General features: G+C 45.8%; 1 protein-coding gene and 2 pseudogenes across 1 annotated transcript; all 3 read right to left on the reverse strand.

Annotated features, from left to right (window-relative positions):
• Nucleotides 1-2,881: 2,881 nt before the first annotated feature.
• LOC100680678 lies at nucleotides 2,882-5,542 on the reverse strand (annotated as a pseudogene).
• A 3,740-nt stretch (nucleotides 5,543-9,282) lies between these two features.
• LOC100086261 (putative olfactory receptor 56B2) lies at nucleotides 9,283-10,239 on the reverse strand. Its single transcript, XM_003428652.1, has one exon. It carries the CDS (start codon nucleotides 10,237-10,239, stop codon nucleotides 9,283-9,285), a length of 957 nt encoding a protein of 318 aa, XP_003428700.1.
• An 8,397-nt stretch (nucleotides 10,240-18,636) lies between these two features.
• LOC100081179 lies at nucleotides 18,637-19,591 on the reverse strand (annotated as a pseudogene).
• Nucleotides 19,592-21,582: the final 1,991 nt, after the last annotated feature.

The following is a 21,582-nucleotide window of genomic DNA, read 5'->3' on the forward strand; positions in this document are numbered from 1 at the left end:
AATCAGGACGACTAATTCTCTGGAGAAGACACAAATGCTAGGGAAAGTCCAGGTAAAACATGGAAGAGGCAGACCAGCAGCTAGATGGATAGAAACCATAACAACGGTAACGGATTAACTCTTAGGAAGGTTGCAGATTATGGCAGAAGACAGGACAGTCTGGAGAAAATATATCCTTAGAGTTGCTATGAATATGAAATGATTCGATGGCACTTGATAATAAAACATAAATGTTTTGGGGCTGGGAGGGGGGGAAGAGCAAAGGGATAAAAAAAAAATTACAGATATGTGCATAAGTGCTTTGGTGCGGAGAAGGTGGTGGGGAGAGCAAAGGGAGCAAGTCAGGGCAATGCAGAAGGGAGTGGGAGATAAGGAAAAGTGGGGCTTAGTCTGGGAAGGACTCCTGGAGGAGATGGGCCTTCAATAAGACTATGAACGAGGGGCAAGTAGTTATCTGTCGGATCAGAAGAGGGAGTGAGTTCCAGACCAGAGATACGATGTGGGCTAGGGGTTGGTGGTGAGACAGGCGAGATCGAGGCAAATCTGTCTATTAGACTGTAAGCCCGTTAAACGGCAGGGACTGTCTCTATCTGTTGCCGACTTGTTCATTCCAAGCGCTTAGTACAGTGCTCTGCACATAGTAAGCGCTCAATAAATACTATTGAATGAATGCCCACACGCTGACCATTCAATCCTGGACCCTGCCACCCTCTACCAAAGATTGAATTAGGGATCCAGATGCTCAAAGACAAACCCATCCAAGCATCAGAGAAGATAATGTTGCAAGCCCCCAGTTTATACCAACCAGACCTTCCTGGACCAGGGGAGCCTCAATGACACATAGAAGTCAAACCACACCTATGATAATCAAGGTTACTGTGAAAAGTTTTTTACTTAGTTTTATCAACGTGCAAGGGAGTGACACATACACACACTCACTCACTCCACCACCCTAAGGTCCAATAAGTCTGGTCACAAGAGCCCATTCTGCCACGCTTCTTCTTTCTGCTTCCAAGTTCTGCTGCCTTATGCTGCTTTAGTGTACTGCTCTCCTGCTGCTTCAGTGCTTGTTTCTCTCTGCGTCTCAGCATGCCTCTGTCTGCATGCCTCTGTCCCTGGTGCCTCCATCCTGTCTCCAGCTGCACCTCTTTTGGCATGCCCCCTTGGCAATTCAAAGTGACCTTTTTTTTATCTGCTTTGGACGTCGCAGCTAGGGCTTTAAATGGCAGTCACTGATTGGCCCAGGCCCATTACCAGGTAGAACAGGGAGAGAAAAGCCACCTCCCTCCATGATTCGCCCCCACAGGCCTGCAATCACCTGCCCCCAGTAAAGCCCATCAGTGCCTGTGCAAAGTCTCTGCCTTGTTGTTCACGGGATCGCAGTCACACGACAGCTTGTTGTGGGCTCCTTCTTATATCCGGCCTGATCCAAATACTCAAAGACAGATCTGCCCAGCCTTTGGGAAATACAGGAATTCCTTCCTACTTCTGGCTTGATGCAGAAGCACATGGGTATTCGGAATATTGTAATGATCATCAACTTAGTATGGGGCTGCTGTGCTACTTACTCTCTTGAAAGTTCCCAATCAACCAGTCAATGAATGGATGATATTTGCTTAGTGTGTAGAGTATATAGAGCACTGTATTGTGTGCATGGGGTAATGCAATTCAATAGGGTTGGTAAACACATTCTCTGCCCTCAAGCAGCACACAAAGGAACTAAATCATTCTAGGGCTTGTCAGTTTCATTGTAGAATGAAAGGAAAAACAGGAGAAACTAGTCAATTTTTTACACAGTTATGGACAAACTTACCATGACTTCAGCCCTGAAGAAAGTAAAAATGGAAATGTCTTTCTGGGATGGGAAGGTGTCTGGAGGCTTGAGCTCATGAAATCACTGCACTGAATCTCAGCTCGACAGCAAGTTTTAGATGAAAACCTAGGGTTGGGAGGGACTAGATCTTGACTATCAGGAAGTCTGTTCAAAGTAACCCGATGCCAACTGCGAACTGGGACGCCACTGCAAAGCTATCCACCCGACTTCCCCTTCAAGAGCAGCCGGCAACTGGCTCCTCCTCCTTCTTGTACTTTTCTGGACCCTGCACTGATGATATTGGATGATTAAGTGTACTGGACGATTTACCATCCTGTCTCAGTTCTGTCTCCTTCCCATATTGTACTAGGCAATTGACCATACTGTCTCTATTCTATCTCCTTCCAATATTGTGCTAGACGTCCTGTCTCCATTTAATCTCCTTTCTGTGGTAGATCAATCAGTTAAGTTTGGGTAACTATGTGTCAATTGCATTACCTTATAACAACCTGGTTCTGAATGGAGGGTGGAGTACGGCAACGGGGAAGAGGATTGTCGCAGATCCCGACTCTGCCCCTTGTCAGCTGAGTGACTGTGGGCAAGTCACTTCACTTCTCTGTGCCTCAGTTCCCTCATCTGTAAAATGGGGATGAAGACTGTGAGCCTCATGTGGGACAACCTCATTCCCCTGTATCTACCCCAGTGCTTAGAACACTCCTCTGCACGTAGTAAGCGCTTAACAAATACCAACATTATTATTGTGTGGGATTTGGGGTGTGCACTGGAAGAGTTGCGATGGAGTGGAATGTGGAAATGCTTGCAAATAAAGGTACCGGGTTCGGGACGGCTCGTGGCTGTTCGTCACTCGTACCCTGCCGGGGTGAACAGGCGACAGCCACTTTCCGCCCTTTCCTGATCTCTCGGCTTACTCTCTTGAGTCTGTTAATTTGTACACCATGGTCACGAAACCCTCTCATGCGATTGTGAGATCGGAGTCATTTCTCTGATAAAAATCCGTAACAGTAAGAAAGTCCTTTGTGGCCACGGTGGATCCAGGGTCACTTTCTCTCACCGGCCATCCCTGATCAGCTTCAGGAACCCCACTCTGATCTCCTGAGTCATCAGGGCATACACTATGGGGTTGAGAGCCGGGGGGTGACAAGTGCAGTACATTAAGGAGGACCGGGATGAGGGGCACCTTCTCTTTTGCAGTGTGGGTAATGGGTAAGACGACGATTGCTGTGTAGAAGAAGATGAGGATGATGTGGGAGCTCCAGCTGGTCAGTGCTTTGGAGGCGGCTTCAGCCAAGTGTATCTTCTTGGAACAGTTCATAAAGCGTGCCTCAAGTCTTGATTTCTTTGGGGAGTAAACAAAAGTTGATAAGGGGACACTATGGCTCTAGTAACCTGGGAATTTGGAGATGTTTTTAAAAAAAGGCCCGGGGGTGAGTAAAACAGTAGGCAATGAAAGGGATGGGGGAGAAGGAGACTTCAAATGAGTTGACAAAGATTATTAGTAACAACTGCAACAGCTCCTGCTACTAAGGAACTCCTTGTTGGCCTCCTTAGAGAGCCCACCAAGAAGAGCTGCTGCTGTCACACAGGCGAGACTTCATTCATTCAATCGCATTTATTGAGCGCTTACTGTGTGCAGAGCACTGTACTAAGTGCTTGGAAAGTACAATTCGACAACAGATAAAGGCAATCCCTACCCAACAACGGGCTCACAGTCTAGAAGGGGGGGAGACAGACTGTAAAATGGGGATTAAGACTGTGAGCCCCACGTGGGACAACCTGATTCCCCTATGTCTACCCCAGAGGTTAGAACAGTGCTCGGCACATAGTAAGCGCTTAACAAATACCAACATTATTATCTTCAGTACAGCCCGCAAGATCAGGGCGTGGAGATAATTAGACCCATGTCACTGCCCAACAAGAACCAAGCCATGGTCAACTGGAAAATGCTGTTGGCCTTCCTGTCATCACATGCCAGGCTGGTGACAGCCAGGTTGGAGCACAGAGAGTGGTCAATCCTGTTCCTGGAGCAGTAATTACATCTTGCGGCCAGGACAGTCCCCGGAATGGCTAGGAGACCAATCCTGAACACCATGAGCAAGGTGGCCTTGAGGACAAAACCTGTGATGACAGAGGGGTAGTAGAGGGGATGACAGATGGCCACATACCTGTCAATTGCCATGCAGAGGAAGATGTAGAACTCCAGCCCTACGAAGACGTGAATAGCATAAATCTGAAAGAAGCACTCTGGGAAGCTGATGGTGCTGGCATTGAACCAGAACATGGCCAGGATCCTGGGCATGATGGTGGTGCTTAGACCCATGTCCACCAGGGCCAGGACAACCAGGAAATAGAACATTGGCTGGTGCAAAACCGTTTCCTGCTATATAGTGAGCAGAATCATGACATTGGCCAAAAGGGCTGAAAAAGGCTGAGAGATAGAGAAGGGTCAGTGGGAGGGAGAGCCAGTGCTGCCAGCTATGAATGCCCGGGAAACCCATGAGGATGAACTCGGTGACCTGGTGGCCCCTATGGACCCAAAAATCTTTTGGGGATGCACGGGCCAATCACAGGATGTATATGAAGAAACTGTCTTTGTATTACCCAACCCTTCTAATTCCTTTGCATCAGGGTCACCGCTGAGATCTCTGGAGAAAAAAAAAATCTTCTTTTGATGCCTCTCTGTCTATCTGGATGCCTTGTGTGATTTGGGAGATTTAACTTAGAAGGGTTCACTTCTGAGAAAATGCAGGTCTTTCCAGATATTGGGATGAGTGGGAAACTAAACAGGGGAAGACCAAAGCAAGAGGCATCAGAGGAGTATCAGGCTATGCCCCATTGCTAGCAAAATATTTTCATTGCCTGGTAGATAGCTGAACAGAGTTTAGCCTTGCTAAAGATGGTTATGAGTCTTTTCTTGGCTGACCCCAAAGGTAGCAGAAATGATCTGGAATAAAATAGAAAGGAAACTTTTGGTGCGATTTCAAATGGACAAAAAGCAAATCATTTTACTCATAGAATAGTAATAATAATAGTATTTATTAAACACTGTGTGGAGAGCATTGTACTGGGAAAATATACAGAAATTGGAATGAAACTTGGTCCTTGGCTCTCAGGTGGATTAACAACCTGAGAATACAAATCGGGGAGAAGAGCCGATTATTTATTGTAATAAAACAATAAACAGCAAAACAGGGTAAACCTAAAGCCAAATTATTGTAACGAACAGAATAATTGGCAAGGTTCTGTGGCTAGACGATAGTCATTTCAGGCTCCATGTGGCTCAGAGTCAAAGCCTCACCCAGAGCCACAGTCACAGCCAGAGCAGCCTCTAGTCTCCCTGGGGTTTTGTAGAGACCTCATGCTGTGGGTGCTGTTGTCCTTTCCTCCGGGTACTTGAAGCCATGTTGGGGTGCAATCTCCTCTTTCCCCAGAGACTCTAGTGCTTAAAAATTATAGTTCTTTTCAATATAAAAATACAAGTCTTGGAGGCAGTGGAGGAATGCTGGGAAAGGCACTCGAGCATTGACTTACACCTTTGTGGGTCTGGTTCCTTTTGGTTCTCTGTGACCTTCCCTCCGAGTTGACACTGCTAGCCCCTGTACTCTGAGGAGAAATCTGATTCTTCTTCTTCTCAGAACTAGTCCTCTCCAAACCAATCCTATCTGGGTTGAATACTCACCAGTGGTCTGCTGAGTGGCCAGGGCTTCCCATCTCTGACAGGGGCTGCGGTGGGACTCTGGCTTATTCGTCAGGTTCCATGAGGGTTGAGGTTTTGATGCTCTGGGGATTTACAATGAGTAGGGGCAGGGAAGAGCCACTTTATAGTTGCAGGGGGAGGGCGGACTGGGCCTTGGACCTGCTTGGAACCCTAGAGTAGCACCTGGTACCCAGATCACAAGGGAGAGGGTCTTTGGTGACATCAATTTTGAATTCTGGCCCTCAAACATTATAATATTTGTCCTTTTTACTTAGTGCATGGGGTGTGTTTAATGTCTGTCTCCCTCTCTAGACTGTTAGCTCCCTGTGGGCAGGGAATGTGTCTGTTTATTGTTATACTCTCCCAAGTGCTTGGTACAGACCTTTGCACACAATAAGAACTCAATAAATATGACTGACAATGAATGAACGAATGTATGAATGAAAGGAGGTAAGTTGACTGAATGCTTTAAAGTTAATGGTGAGGAGTTTTTTTTTTCATTCATTCAATCATATTTAAGCACTTACTATGTACAGAGCATTGTTCTAAGCACTGGGGGAGATACAAAATAATCAGGTTGTCTGCAGTGGGGCTCACACTCTTAATCCCCATTTTACAGGTAAGGTAGGTGAGGCACAGAGAATAATAATAATAATAATAATGGCATTTGTTAAGCACTTACTATGTGCCAAGCACTGTTCTAAGCGCTGGGTAGACACAAGGTAGTCAGGTTATCCCATGTGGGGCTCACAGCCTTAATCCTCATTTTACAGATGAGGGAACTGAGGCATAGGGAAGTTAAGTAACTTGCCCAAAGTCACACTGCTGACAAGTAGTTCAGCCAGGATTAGAACCCACGACCTATGACTCTCGAGCCCGTGCTCTTTCCAGTGAGCCATGCTGCTTCTCATTCATTGAGTGCTTACTATGTGCAGAGCACTGTACTAAGTGCTTGGGAGAATATGTTAGAATTAGCAGACAAATTCCCTGCCCATAACGAGATTACAGTGCTACTATGCACCAAACACTGTATTAAGTGCTAGGGTACATAAAATAATAATAATGTTGGTATTTGTTAAGCGCTTACTATGTGCCGAGCACTGTTCTAAGCGCTGGGGTAGACACAGGGGAATCTGGTTGTCCCACGTGGGGCTCACAGTCTTCATCCCCATTTTACAGATGAGGGAACTGAGGCACCGAGAAGTGAAGTGACTTGCCCAAAGTCACACAGCTGACAAGTGGCCGAGCTGGGATTTGAACCCGTGACCTCTGACTCCAAAGCCCGTGCTCTTTCCACTGAGCCACGCTGCTTCTCAGTGTGATAAAAGATAATTGAGTCTCACATACAGCATGCAGTAAAGTGGAAGGTGGAAAAGGTCTTGAATCCCCATTTTGCAAATGAGGAAACTAAGATGCAGAGAAATTAAATGAGTCTACAAGGTCACATAACATGTCCATGGCAGAGCTAGAATTAGAAGCCAGTTCCTCTAACTTCCAGGCCCGTGCTTTTTCCTCTGTGCTATGCTACAAGCTGATGAGATAGGAAGGATAGCAATCTTGTCTACAGTGATGGGGAAGGATGAGGTTTGGGTGGGAAGATACGGAGTTCTGTTTGGGACATGTTTAGTTTGAAATGTTGGTGGGACACCCGGTTAGAGATGTCATGAAAGCAGGAGGAAATGCAAGCCTGCACAAAAGCAGAGAGGTCAGTGCTGGAAAGGTAAATTTGTGAATTTTCTGTGTAAAGATGAATTTGAAGTCATGGGAGTGAATGCAATTTCCAAGGGAGTGGGTGTTAGGCTGGTGAATAAGAGACCCAGACTTGAGCTCTGAGAGACCCCCATTGTCCAAGGGTGTTGGCAGAAAAGGAGCTGGAAAAGGGGCTGGAAAGAAGCAGCTAGGAGAGAACAATGCTAATGAGGAATATGTACATAAGTGCTGTGGGGCTGAGGGTGGTATGAATATCCAGTGCTTAGAGGGAACAGATCTGAGTTCATAATAACACAGAAGGGAGAGGGAGTTGTGGAAAAGAGGGGCAAGACATGACTTAATTGGGAAAGACTGTGGATTGGGGAGTTGGGCTTAAGAGGGTTTAAATGGATGATAGCTATCATGTTTAGGGGGACAGAACTCCCAATGGGAACTGAGGGGTCTTTAGAGAGCACAGGCCAAAGCACCAGAGTTGTTAGGCACAGGATAGTAGGACACAACCAGAAATTTCTCCAGACTAGACTAGCTAAACTGGCACAGGAGACTACAGAACCAACTAATGCTAGAAAAAATGATGATATAAATTCTATTACTTTTTAGGCACTTACTTTGTGCCGAGCATTGAACTAAGTGTTGGACTAGGTACAAAGTAATAAGGTTGAACACAGTCCCCCTCCCACATAGGGCTCACAGTCTAAGTAAGAGGGAGTAGGATTTAATCCCCATTTTACAGATGAGGAAACAGTGGCACAGAGAAGTTAAGAAACTTGTCCAAGGTCACAGAGTTGATGAGTAGCTGAGCCTTTTTTTAAATGACACTTGTTAAGCTCTTATTACATGCTAGACACTGTACTAAGCAGTGGGGTAGGTACAACCTAATCAAGTTGGACACAGCCCATTTCCCACATGGGAATTACCATTTTAATCCCTAATTTATGTATGAGTTAACTGAGGCACAGAGAAATAAAGTGACTTGTCCAAGGTCAAGGTCACCCAACTAACAAGTGGCAAAGCTGGGATTAGAACCCAGGTCCTTCTGTTTCTCAGGCCAGTGCCTTTCCACTAGCACATGCTAAAATAATAGTTAATTCAATATCAAAATTGACTTTATTTCTCCAAATTGGGTTATTCTTATCAGTTCAAGTTGCATCTGCTCCCTCTAAGACCCCAGATCTGCAGTAAATGTCCAAAGCAAGTTGAGCATTTCAGATATGAGAAGAGCATCAGTAGTCTAGTTTGCTCACAGCTGACCATTCAGTCTTGGATCCTAGCAACCCTTCCAGCAGCCTTAGACTGGATTAGAGAACCAGACGTTCAATGCCCAGTCTACCCAGGAATTAGGGGAAACATGAGTTCTTCCTTCTGGACTGAGCCAGTAAATGCAGCATGTGGAAGCATGATCACTGTGATGACCATCAACCTATGTTTGCTGAAACTCAGATAGAGCCTTGTATGGGTTTGGATACTTCTTACTCTCTCAAATATATCAATCAATCAATCAAAGAAGCAATGTGGCCTAGTGGAAAAAGCACAGGCCTGGAAGTCAGAGGACATGGCTTCTAAATTAGTACTGGCTCTGCCACTTGTTTGCTGAGTGTCCTTGAGTAAAGCACTTAACTGCTTTGTGCCTCAGGCACTTCATTTGTAAAATGGGGATTAAAACTGTGAATCCCAAGTGGGACAGGGACTGTGTCCAAACTGAGTATCTTGTTTTAAGCCAGTGCTTATAACAGAGCTGGCACAACAGCAAGCACTTAACAAATACCTGCCCTGAATTTCAGCTCGAGGAAGTGGGTTTCAGGGGAAACTCTAGGGTTAGAAAGGATTAGATTTCATCATTCTGAATGTCTGCTCAACATGTCCCAGTGCCACCTGGGAACTGGACCACCACTGTAGACCTGTCAACTTGACTTCCCCTCAAAGAGGGGCCCTGGAGCTGGACTTGGAATCCTGCTTCTACTCCTTTTTGTGCTTTCCTAGACCCTGCCTCCTGATATTGGGTGGTTAGGAAAAAAAACCCATTGTAGTCACATTGGACCAAAGGTCACCTCTCCCCTGCCAGCCTGATCAGCTTGAGGATCCCTACTTTAATCTCCTGAGTCCTCAGGGCATACACTATGGGGTTGAGAGCCGGGGGGATGACATTGTGCAGAACATTGAGGAGGACGGGAATGAGGGGCACTTCCTTATTTGCACTGTGAGTAATGGACATGACCACGATCGCTGTATAGAAGAAGAGGATGAGGATGATGTGGGAGCTGCAAGTGCTCAGGGCTTTGGAGGCGGCCTCGGCGGAGTGTAACTTCAGTACCGCCCTCAGGATCAGAGTGTAGGAGAAAATGATGAGACCCACATCACTGCCCATTAAGACCCAAGCTACAGACAGCTGGAAAATGCTGTTGATCTTCCAGTCATCACATGCAAGGCTGGTGACAGCCAGGTTGGAGCACAGACAGTGGCCAATCTCGTTCTTGGAGCAGTAATGACGCTTTGTGGCCAGGATGGGCAATGGAATGGCTAGGAGGACATTTCTGAACACCATGAACAAGGTGGCCTTGAGGACAAAGCCTTCTGTGATGACAGAGGGGTAGCGGAGGGGGTGACAGATGGCCACATACCTGTCAATTGCCATGCAAAGGAAGATGCCGGACTCCAGTCCCACGAAGACGTGAATAGCATAAATCTGAAAGAAGCATTCTTGGAGGCTGATGGTGCGGGCATTGAACCAAAGCATGGCCAGGATCCTAGGCATGATGGTGGTGCTCAGACCCATGTCCACCAGGGCCAGGACAGCCAGGAAATAGAACATAGGATGATGCAGAACCGTTTTCTGCCAGATAATGAGCAGGATCATGGCATTAGCCAAAAGGGCTGAGAGATAGAGAAGGGCCAGTGGGAGGGAGAGCCAATGCTGCCAGCTGTGAATGCCCGGGAAACCCATTAGGATGAACTCGGTGACCTGGGGGCTAGAGCCATTGGAGGCCCTGATGGGCACAAACATCCTTTTGGGATGCACAGGCTGACCGCAGGATGTCTCTGAAGAAACTGTCTTTGAATTACCCAAGTCTTCTAATTCCTTTGCACCAGGGTCGCCATTGAGATCTCTGGGAAAAAAAAAATATTCTTTTGATGCCTCTCTGACTATCTGGATGCCTTGTGGATTTGGGAGATTTAATTTGGAAGGATTCACTTCTGGGGAAATGCAGGTCCTCCCAGATCTTGGGAAACTAAACAAGGGGAAACAAAAGCAAGAGGCATCAGAGGAGTGTCAGGCTATGCCACATTGCTAGCAAAATATTCTCAGTGCCTGGTAGATAGCTGAACAGAGTTCAGCCTTGCTAAAATGGTTATGAGAGCTCTTTCTCGGCTGACCCCAAAGGCAGCAGTAGTGATCTGGAAAAAAATAGAAAGGAAACTTATGCAATTTCCAATGGACAAAAAACAAATCATTTTACCCATGGAAGATTAGTAAAAATAGTACTTATTAAGCACTTGCTGTGTGGAGAGCATTGTACTCAGCTCTGGGAAAATATGCAGATGTGGAATAAAACTCTATCCTTTTCCCTTGGGTAGGTTAACAATCTGAGAACCAATGGGAGAGAGGAGCCAGGAGACAGAAACATTAGAAGTGATAAAACACTAAACGCCAAAACTGTAAAACATAAAGCCAACATGATGGAATGAATACAATAATTGGCAAGGAGCTATGGCTAGATGATTAATGTTTCAGGCTCCATGTGGCTCATAGTCAAAGTCTTATCTCATCTCGGCCACCAGTCTCCCTGTGGTTTTGAAGAGACCTCATGCTGCAGGTGCTGTTGTCCTTTCTTCCTGGGTAGTGGAAGGCTGGTTGGGGTGCAATCTTCTCTCCCCGCAGCAAATCTACTGCTGAAAATCATAGCTCTTTTCAACATAAAAATACAAGTCTTGGGGGCAGTGGAGGAATCCTGGAAAAAGCACTCAGCCATTGACCTGCAAACTTTGTGTGTGTGGATCCTTTTTTTTCTGTGAACCTCCCGCCGAGTTGATCCTGCTAACTCCTGCACTTTGAGCGGGAGTCTGATTTTTCTTCTCTGAATCAGTCCTCTCCAAACTGATCCACCTGGTCTGGGGTACTCACCAGTGATCTGCAGGGAGGCCAGGGCTTCCCCTCTCTGACAGGGGTTCAGTGGAACTCTGGCTCAATTCTTCAGATTCCATTAGGGCTGAGATAGTCATGTTCTGGGGCTTTATACTGAGACAGAGGAGGGAAGAGTCACCTTATAATTGCAGGGAGAGGGCAATCTGGGCCTTGGAGCTGCTGGGAACCCCAGAGTAGCACCTGATCCCCAGAGCGATTCTGGACCAGCAGAGCCAGTCACATGAGGGAGGGTCCCTAGTGACATCCTTTTTGAAATCTGGCACTCAGGCATTCACATATGTGTCCCTTTGACCTAGTGCATGGGATGTGGTGGACACCAATCTCATGTTCACTCTGTCCACACCATTCAGGTTGGGATGGCTAGAAGAGGGAAAGGAGTAGGATTTGATAGATGACTGTGGTCTAGGAAGAACAGCTGGGGAGGTTTTTAGGTCACAGGCCCCCATCTTTTCCCTAAACCTACAGTGCCTAGACTGGGACTAGCCTGAGGTATCAGGTGTTGAGAACCAGGTAGGACCTTAATGTGGGTTTGTTTGGCTGTTGTTTCAACTTCCACCTTAAGAATAAAACACCTTCACCTCCCCACAGAAGACCGGAAAAGAATATGTCCAATAACGCTTTGGCACTCATGCAGGGCACATGTTTAAATACCAAAGCCCCAGTGTCCCTTCATACATGCATGAGAACTGTAAAACAGCTAAATCTTGTTTGACAGATTTTCTGTACTGCAAGGCAATAAACTATCAAGACCACTATAGATACTATGGTCAAAATGCCATATTAGCAGTACCACCATCCACAGAAGTAGGGCTGTTCTCCACAATGATTCTAAGTGACAGCTGTTCTCCACAGTGATTCTAAGTCACCCCAGCAGTTCTTAACCTTGGGCTTGGTTTCCTCTTCTTTATGACATACTCTTGTATATTTATGCTCTCCCCTCTCTGGAAATAAGGGTGAGATTGCTGTGTTTTCACATGCAAATACCCAAAAAGGAAACAGTTTTTGACCCAGCTGGTGGGAAGTACATGGAATTTGTCACCAGGTGTGCCGGTGATTCTGGAGAAGCAGGATGGTCTCTTGGAAAGGGTACGGGCCTGAGAGTCAGAAGATTTGGATTCTCATCCCTGCTCTGACACTTGCCTGCTGCTTGACTCTGGGAGGGTCACTTAATTTCTCTGCGCCTCATTTTCCTCATCTGTAAAATGGGAATTCAATACCTGTCTTCCCCTCCTATGTAGATTGGGAGCCCCATATGGGAAAAGTACAGTGTTTCACCTGGTTAACTTGTATCTCCCTCAGCCCTTAATGCAGCACTTGGCAAATAGTAAGCACTTAAATATAATAATAATAATAATGGTTATTATTATCCTTTTAATTATTGGCTATTAAATGATTATCATTATTACTAATGTTATTTTTAGGAAAGAAGTTTAGATGAGAGATCCAGGAGGATTATTTGAAGGAAAATTACCATGAAGATAAGGTCATAGAGGAATGGATCAACCAAGGGAATTTACTGATGACTTACACTGTGCAGAGCACTCTACTAGATGCTTGGAAAAGTACAGTACAACAGAAGTGGTAGACACATGCCCTGTCCACAAGGAGTTTACAGTCTAGAGGGGAGAGAGACAGTAATATAAATATTTAAGTTATGGATGTGTACATAATTGATGTGAGGCTGAGGAGGGAGGGGTGAATATCAAGTGCCTAAAGGGTACAGATCCAAGTGCATAGATGACACAGAAGGGAGAGGAAGCCAGGGAATGAGAGCATAATTTGGGAAGACCTCTTGGAGGAGTTGTGACCTTAATAAGGCTTTAAAGGGTGTGTGTGTGTGTGTGTGTGTGTGTGTGTGTGTGTGTGTGTGTGGTGGATGGTCCTGCATTTATGGAGGGGGAAGGAGTTCCAAGCCAGAGGGAGGATGTGGAAAAGGTGTCATTGGAGAGATAGTCCAGATCAAGGTACAGTGAGCAAGTTGGTACTAGAAGAATGAAGTGGTGGATTGGGCAGTAGTAGGAGATCAGTGAGATAAGGTAGGAGGAAGCAAGCTGATTGAGTGTTTTAAAGCTGATGGTGAGGAGTTTCTGTTTGTCGTGGAAGTGGATGGATAACCACTAGAGGTGTGGAGGATGGGGGTTATGTGCACTAAACATGTTTTTTTAGAAAAATGTTTCAGACAGTAGAGTGAAGTGTGCCCAGGAGTGGAGAGAGACAAGAGGCAGGGAGGTAGATGCATTAGCCAAGGGGGGATAAGATACGTGCTTGGATTAGCAGAGTAGCAGTTTAGTTACAGAGGGAAGGGCAGATTCTACCGACGTTGGTAGGGTAGAACGAACAAGTTTTGTTGACATAGTGCTTACTATGTGCAGAGCTCTGTACTAAGCGCTTGGGAGAGTACGGTACAACAGAATTAGCAGATACACTCCTTGCCCATAATGAGTTTATGTGCTACTACTACTACTATTACTAATAATAATAATAATGGCATTTATTAAGCGCTTACTATGTGCCAGGCACTGTACTAAGTGCTGGGGTGGAATCAAGCTAATCGGGTTGGATGCAGTCTCTGTCCCATGTGAGGCTCACAGAAGAGACCTAGAGAAGTGAAGTGACTTGCCCAAGGTCACATAGCAGATAACTGGCAAAGCCGGGATTAGACTCGTGTCCTTCTGACTCCCAGGCCTGTGCTCTATCCACTATCCCATGCTGCTTCTCTGGCCAAACCCTGTACTAGGTGTTGGAGTAGATACAAGATAATCAGGTCCACATAGAACTCAGAATTTAAGTAGGAGGTAGACAAGGCACTGAGTCTCCATTTTGTAGATGAGGCAACTGAGGCACAGAGAAGTTAAATGACTCATCAAGGTACTGCAACAGGTACATGGCAGAGCTGGGATTAGAACAAAGTTTCTCTGATTGACAAGCTCATTCTCTTTCCTCTAGGCCATGCTTCAGGCTTATGAGATTGGGAGGATAGTACTATTGTCTCCAGTGATGGGAAAGGCAGGGGAAGGATGAGATTTGGGTAGGAAGATGAGGAACTCTCTTTTGGATGTATTTAGTTTGAGGTGCTGGTGGGACATCCAGTTAGAGATGTCTTGAAGGCAGGAGGAAATGTGAGACTGCAGAGAAGAAGAGGTCAGGGCTGGAAAGATATATTGGTCAATTATCTATGTAAAGATGGTAGTTGAAGCCGTGAGAGTAAAGAAGGCAATCTCCAAGGGAGTGGGTGTAGATGGAGAATAGAAGGGGACCCAGAACTCAGCTTCGAGGGATGCTCCACTGTCAGAGGATGAGATGAAGAGGAGGAGCCTGCAAAGTGGCTGAGGAGGAGCGGCCAGGAGAGGACAATGTAAATGACAGATATATACATAAGTGCTGCTATATACATACAGTGCTAAAGGGACCAGATCCGAGATCATAGGTGACATAGAAGGGAGAGGGAGTTGTGGAAAAAAGGGCTTAACTGAGGAAGACTGAGAGTTTGGGGAGTTGAGGATAAGAGGGCTGAGCGCTGTCATGTTTAGGGGAGCCAATTTCCCCTTGGGATCTTAGAGTCTCCAGAGAACACAGGCCAAAGCCCCAGAGGTATTAATAGTAATGTTGGTATTTGTTAAGTGCTTACTATATGCCAAGCACTGTTCTAAGTGCTGGGTTAAATAGATACAAGGTAGTCAGGTTGTCCCATGTAGGGCTCACAGTCTTCATCCCCATTTAGAGAAGCAGCTTGGCTCAGTGGAAAGAGCACGGGCTTTGGAGTCAGGGCTCATGAGTTCAAATCCCAGCTCTGCCACTTGTTGGCTGTGTGACTGTGGGCAAGTCACTTAACTTCTCTGTGCCTCAGTTCCCTCATCTGTAAAATGGGGATTAAGGCTGTGGGCCCCACGTGGGACGATCTGATTCCCCTATGTCTACCCCAGCGCTTAGAACAGTGCTCGGCACATAGTAAGAGCTTAACAAATACTAACATTATTATTATTTTACAGATGAGGTAACTGAGGCACAGAGAGGTTAAGTGACTTGCCTAAGGTCACACAGCTGACAAGCGGAGGAGTCGGGATTAGAACCCATGACCTCTGACTCCCAAGCCCACCTCTTTCCACTAGGCCACGCTGCTTGCACAGGTCAGTAGGATACAACCAGAAATTACTCCAGGCCGAGCTATCTAACTGGCACTGGAGACTGCAGAACCATCTAATGATAGAAAAAACAATTAATGATAATATTAATTTTTTCCTCGTTAAATGGTTACTCTGTGCCAAGCACTAAACTAAGCCCCAGGGTATGTACAAGATGATCAGGTAGAACACAGTCCCTGTCCCACATGGGGCTCACAATCTAAATAAGAAGGAGTAGGATTTAATCCCCACTTTACAGATGAGGATACAGTGGCACAGAAAAGTTAAAAGACTTGTGAAGGTCACACAGCTGACAAATAGCTGAGCCCTTTTTTTAAATGGCATTTGTTAAACACTATATGCCAGATACTGTACTAAGCGCTGGGGTAGATACAAGCTAATCAAGTTGGACAACTGTCTATGCTTCACATGGAGCTCACAGTCTTAATCGTTATTTTACAGATGAGTTAACTGAGGTACAGAGAAGTGAAGTGACTTGCTCAAGGTCCCCCAGCAGACAAGTGGCAGAGTCAGGTTTAGAACCCAGGTCCTCTCAGGCCCATGCCTCTCCATTAATCCATGCGGTAATGATAGGTAATTCAGAAACCAAATTGACATTTTTCAATTAGGATTATTATTCTAAATTCAAATTGAGTCTGTTCCTTCCAGGACCCCAGATCTGTAGTTAATGACCAAAGCAAGTTGAGCATTTCTGCAAAGGAGACTCAGATATTGGAGGAGCCTCAGTATTCTAGTTTGCTCACAGTTGACCACTCAGTCTTGGATCCTGGCTACTTTTCCCAACAGCCTTAGACTGGATTAGGGATCCAGATGTTCAATGCCGAATCTGCCCTAGCATCAAGGAAAATATAAGTTCCTCCGTTCTTCGGGCCTAAGCCATAAATGGAGCATATGGAAGCATGTGGAAATCCAGAACACTGTGATGACCATCAGCGTAGATTTATTAAGACTCAGCAAGAGTCTAGCATGGGACTGGGATCTTCTTACTCAGAGATATCAGTCAATTAATCGAAGAAGCAATATGGCCCAGTGGAAAGAGCAGGGGTCTGGGATTCAGAGGACTGTGCTTCTAATACCAACTCTGCCACCTGTTTGCTGAGTGTTCTTGGTCAAGGCCCTTAACTTCTCTGTGCCTCAGTCACTTCCGTAAAATGGGGCTCAAAACTGTGAATCTCAAGTGGGCCAGGGACTCTGCCCAACCTCACTATCTTGTATCTACCCCAGTGCTTAAAAGAGTGCTTGATACACAGCTAGGACTTAACAAATGCCATCATTATCGTTATCAATCAGTCATACTGATTGAACTCCTACTATGGGCGGACCACTTTACTAAGTGCTTGAGATTCTACAACACAATGGAGTGGGGAGACATGTGCCTGGCCCTCAAAGAATATACGATGGACCTGAATGACAGCACTACAGTCCTTCTTGTTTCACGAAACCGTAACCTGGGCAACCCTCATTCAACCCACATTTCAATCTGTCACTAAATATGTCAGATCTACCTTCACAACATTACAAAAATCTTCACAACATTACGAAAATCTACCCTTTCCACTCCATCCAAACTTCTACTATGTTGATCCAGGCACTTTAGGAGCATCATGGCTTAGTGGAAAGAGCACAGACTTGGGAGTCACAGGTCGTGGGTTCTAATCCCAGCTCCACCACTTATCAGATGTGTGATTTTGGGCAAGTCACTTAACTTCTCTGTGCCTAAGTTACCTCCACTGTAAAATGGGGATTAAGACTGTGAGCCCCATATGGGACAACCTGATTACCTTATATCTACCCCAGAGCTTACAATCGTGCTTGGCACATAGTAAGTGCTTAACAAATACCATCATCATCATCATTATCCTAACCCGCCTCGATTACCACATCAGCCTCTTGGCTAACCTCCCTTCCTCCTGCCTCTCCCCACTCCAGCATCACTCTGCTGTTCAGACCATTTTTCTACAAAACCATTCAGGTCATACTTTAACATTCCTCAAGAACCTCCAGTGGTTGCTCATCCACCTTTGCATTAAAAAGAAACTCCTTACCATTGGCTTTAAAGCACTCAATCACCTTGCCCTCTCTTATCTTTCCTCATTGTTTTCCTACTACAACCCGGCACATTCACTTTGCTCTTTGAATTGCAACCTACTCACTGTACCATGGCCCCCTCTATCTCACCGCAGACCTCCAGCCAATCTCCTCCCTCTGGCCTGGAACTTCCTACCGCTTCATATCCGACAGATGATCGTTTTCCCCTCCTTCAAAGCCACATTAAAATCACATCTCCTCCAAGAGGCCTACCCTGGCTAAACTCTCATTTCCCCTACTCCCTCTGCCTTCTGTATCATCTTTGCATTTGGACATGTACCCCGTATTCACCCCACCCTTAGTCCCATAGAAATTATGTATAGTTCCATAATTTATTTTGATATCAGTCCTCCCTTCTCAACTGAAAGATCCTCAACTGAAAGGGGAAAATGTCTACGAACTCTGTTATATTATACTCTCCCAAGGGCTTAGTAAAATGCTCCACACACACTAAGCACCTAGTAACCATGATTGATTGAATGGCCTTAGGGCAGGCCAACTTCAACATGCAATGAAGGGAAAAACACAGAATGTAAGAAGAGGCAGTTCGAAAAGTTATAGCATAATCATTGAAGCACTCACCCAACCTCTCATTCAGTCCCAAATGAATCGAAGGTATTTATGGAGCATCTACTTGGTGCAGAGCACTGCACAAAACCCTCGGGAAAATGCAATACAACAGAGTTGCTAGATTCGTGGAAATGAAATTTGTGGATTGGAAAGCTTTGAGGAGCCTGGACCTCACAGAGTTTGCCGCCCTGAAACTCAGCTCTAGGTGGCAGCTTTTGGAAGAAAATATAGGGTTAGAAAGATTAGATCTTGTCTATCCCATTGTCTGCTCAGTGTGTCCCAATGCTTTATGAGAACTGGGCTACTAGTGCAGACTTGTCAACTTGACTTGCCTCAGCGAGGTGCCAGGAACTAGGCTTGTAAACTGGCTCCTACTCCTTCTTGTGCTTCAGCAGACCCTACACTGATATTGGGTGGTTGACAGAGAAAGTCCTTTGCAGCCACAGAGGACCCAGCATCACTTTCTTTCCCCAGCCAGCCTTATTGGCTTCAGGATCCCTACTTTTATATCCTGGGTCCTCAAAGAGTACACTATGGGGTTAAGGGCCAGAGGGATGACATCGTGCAAAAGCTTGAGGAGTATGGGGATGCGGGTCACCTCCTCCTTTGCAGTGTGGGTAATCGACATGACCACTATCACCATGTAGAAGAGGATGAGGATGCTGTGGGAGCTGCAGGTGTTCAGGGCTTTGGAAGTGGCTTTGGCCGAGTGTAACTTCAGTACCGCCCGCAGGATCAGGGCATAGTAAAGAATGATGAGACCCACATCACTGCCCATTATGATCTAAACCATGTTAAACTGGAAAATGTTGTTGGCCTTCCTGTCATCACAGGCCAGGCTGGCAATAGCCAGGTTGAAGAGCTGACAGTGGTCAATCTCACTCCTGGAGCAGTAAGGGAGTCTTGCAGCCAGGAGAGGCAGTGGAATGGCTAGGAGACAAATTCTGAACACCATGAACAAGGTGGCCTTCAGGACAAAGACTTCTTGATGACAGAAGGATATCAGAGCAGGTGACAGATGGCCACATGCCTGTAAATTGCCATGCAAAGGAAGATGCTGGACTCCAGTCCCACAACGGCGTGAGTAGCATAAATCTGAAAGAAGCATTGTGGGAGGCTGATGGTGTGGGCATTACACCAGAGCATGGTCAGGACCCTGAGCATGATGGTTGTGCTAAGACCCATGCCCACCAAGGCCAGGACAGCTAGGAAATAGAACAGGGCTGGTGCAGAACCGTTTCCTGCCAGATGATGAGCAGAATCATCGCATTGGCCAGGAGGCCCAAGAGATAGATCAGGGCTAGGGGCAGGGAGAACCAGTGCTGCCAGCTATGAATACCCAGAAAACACATTGGGATGAACTTGGTGATGTGGGGATTGGAGCCTTTGGAGGCTCCACTGGATACAAACATCGTTTTGGAATGCACAGGCTGATGACAGGAAGTCTCTGAAGTAACTGTCTTCGTATTACCCAACCCTTCTAATTCTTTTGCACCAGGGTTCCCATTGAGATCTCTGGGAAAAAATAAAAAACTGTTTGGTTGCCTCTCTGATTTTTGTGGATATGGAAGATATAACCTAGAAGGTTCACTGCTGGGAAATGCAGGTCTTTCCAGATCTTGGAATGAGTGGGAAAAAAACAGGGGAAGAGAAAAGCAAGAGTCATCAGAGAAGTATCAGGCTATGCCCATTGCCAGCAAAATGGTGAGCAGAAATATTTTCAATGCCTGGTAGATAGCTGAACAGGGTTTAGCCTTGGTAAAGATGGTTATGAGAGTCCTATCTTGGCTGACCCCAAAGGTAGCAGAAATGATCTGGAAAAAAATAGAAAGGAAACTTTTGGTGCAGTTTCAAATGGACAAAAAAACAAATCATTTTACCCATGGAATGGTAATAATAATAGTATTTATTAAACACTGATTGTGTGGAGAGCACTGTCTTCAGCCCTGGGAAAATATACATAAATTGGAGAAACTTGGCCCTTGTCCTTTAGTTGGGTTAACAACCTCAGAATACAAATTGGGGAGAGGAGCTGATTATTTATTGTAATAAAACAATAAACAGCAAAACAGGGTAAAACATAAAGCCAAATTATTGTAACAAACACAATAATTGGCAAGGTTCTGTGGCTAGAGGATAGTTATTTCAGGGTCCATGTGGCTGAGAGTCAAAGCCTCACCCATAGCCACAGTGGCAGCCAGAGTGGCCACCAGTCTTCCTGGGGTTTTGTGGAGACCTCATGCTGTGGGTGCTGTTGTCTTTTCCTCCAGATAGTTGAAGTCATGTTGGGGTGCAATCTGCTCTCTCCCCAGAGGATCTAGTGAAAATCATAGCTCTTTTCAATATAAAAATACAAGTCTTGGAGGCAGCAGAGGAATCCTGGGAAAGGCACTCGAGCATTGACTTACACCTTCGTGGGCCTGGTTCCTTTTGGTTCTCTGTGTACTTCCCTCCAAGTTGACACTGCTAGACCCTGTATTCTGAGGATGAGACTGATTCTTCTTCTTCTCCTCAGAACCGGTCCTCTCCAACCAATCCTACCTGGGTTGGGTACTCACCAGTGGTCTGCTGAGTGGCCAGGGCTTCCCGTCTCTGACAGGGGCTGCGGTGGGACTCTGGCTCATTCTTCAGGCTCTATAACAGCTCTGGGGATTTACAATGAGAAGGGGATTTACAATGAGAAGGGGCAAGGAAGAGCCACTTTATAGTTGCAGGGAGAGGGCGGACTGGGCCTTGGACCTGATTGGAACCCTAGAGTAGCACCTGGTACCCAGATCACAAGGGAGAGGGTCTTTGGTGACATCAGTTCTGAATTCTGGCCCTCAAGCATTCAAATATGTGTCCCTTTTACCTAGTGCATGGGATGCGTTTAATGTCTGTCTTCCTCTCTAGATCTTTAGCTTGTTGTGGGCAGGGAATGTGTCTGTTTATTGTTATACTTATACTCTCCCAAGTGCTTGGTACAGACCTCTGCACACAATAAGAACTCAATAAATATGACTGAATCAATGAATGAATTTATGAATGAAAGGAGGCAAGCTGATTGAATGCTTTAAAGCTAATGGTGAGGAGTTTCTTCCAGATATGGAGGTGGATGGATAACTACTGCAGTTTTGAGGATAGGGTTGATTTGGACTAAACTTTTTTTTTTTAGAAAAATGATCCAGGCAGTAGAGCAAAGTCTGTCCAATTATGGAGAATCAAGAGGCAAGGAGGTAGATGTAGTAGCCAAGGTGGGTTAGAATAAATCCGCGGATTAGCATAGTAGCAGTTTGGATGTTGAGGAACGAGCAGATTACAGTGACGTTGCGAAGGTAGAACCAACAAGATTTGTTGACAGATTGAATATGTGGGATGTATGAGAGTAATGAGTTGAGGATAAAAATAACTGTGGTATTTATCA

This window comes from Ornithorhynchus anatinus, chromosome 2 (genome assembly GCF_004115215.2).
Source record: "Ornithorhynchus anatinus isolate Pmale09 chromosome 2, mOrnAna1.pri.v4, whole genome shotgun sequence".
Lineage (NCBI taxonomy): Eukaryota > Metazoa > Chordata > Mammalia > Monotremata > Ornithorhynchidae > Ornithorhynchus > Ornithorhynchus anatinus.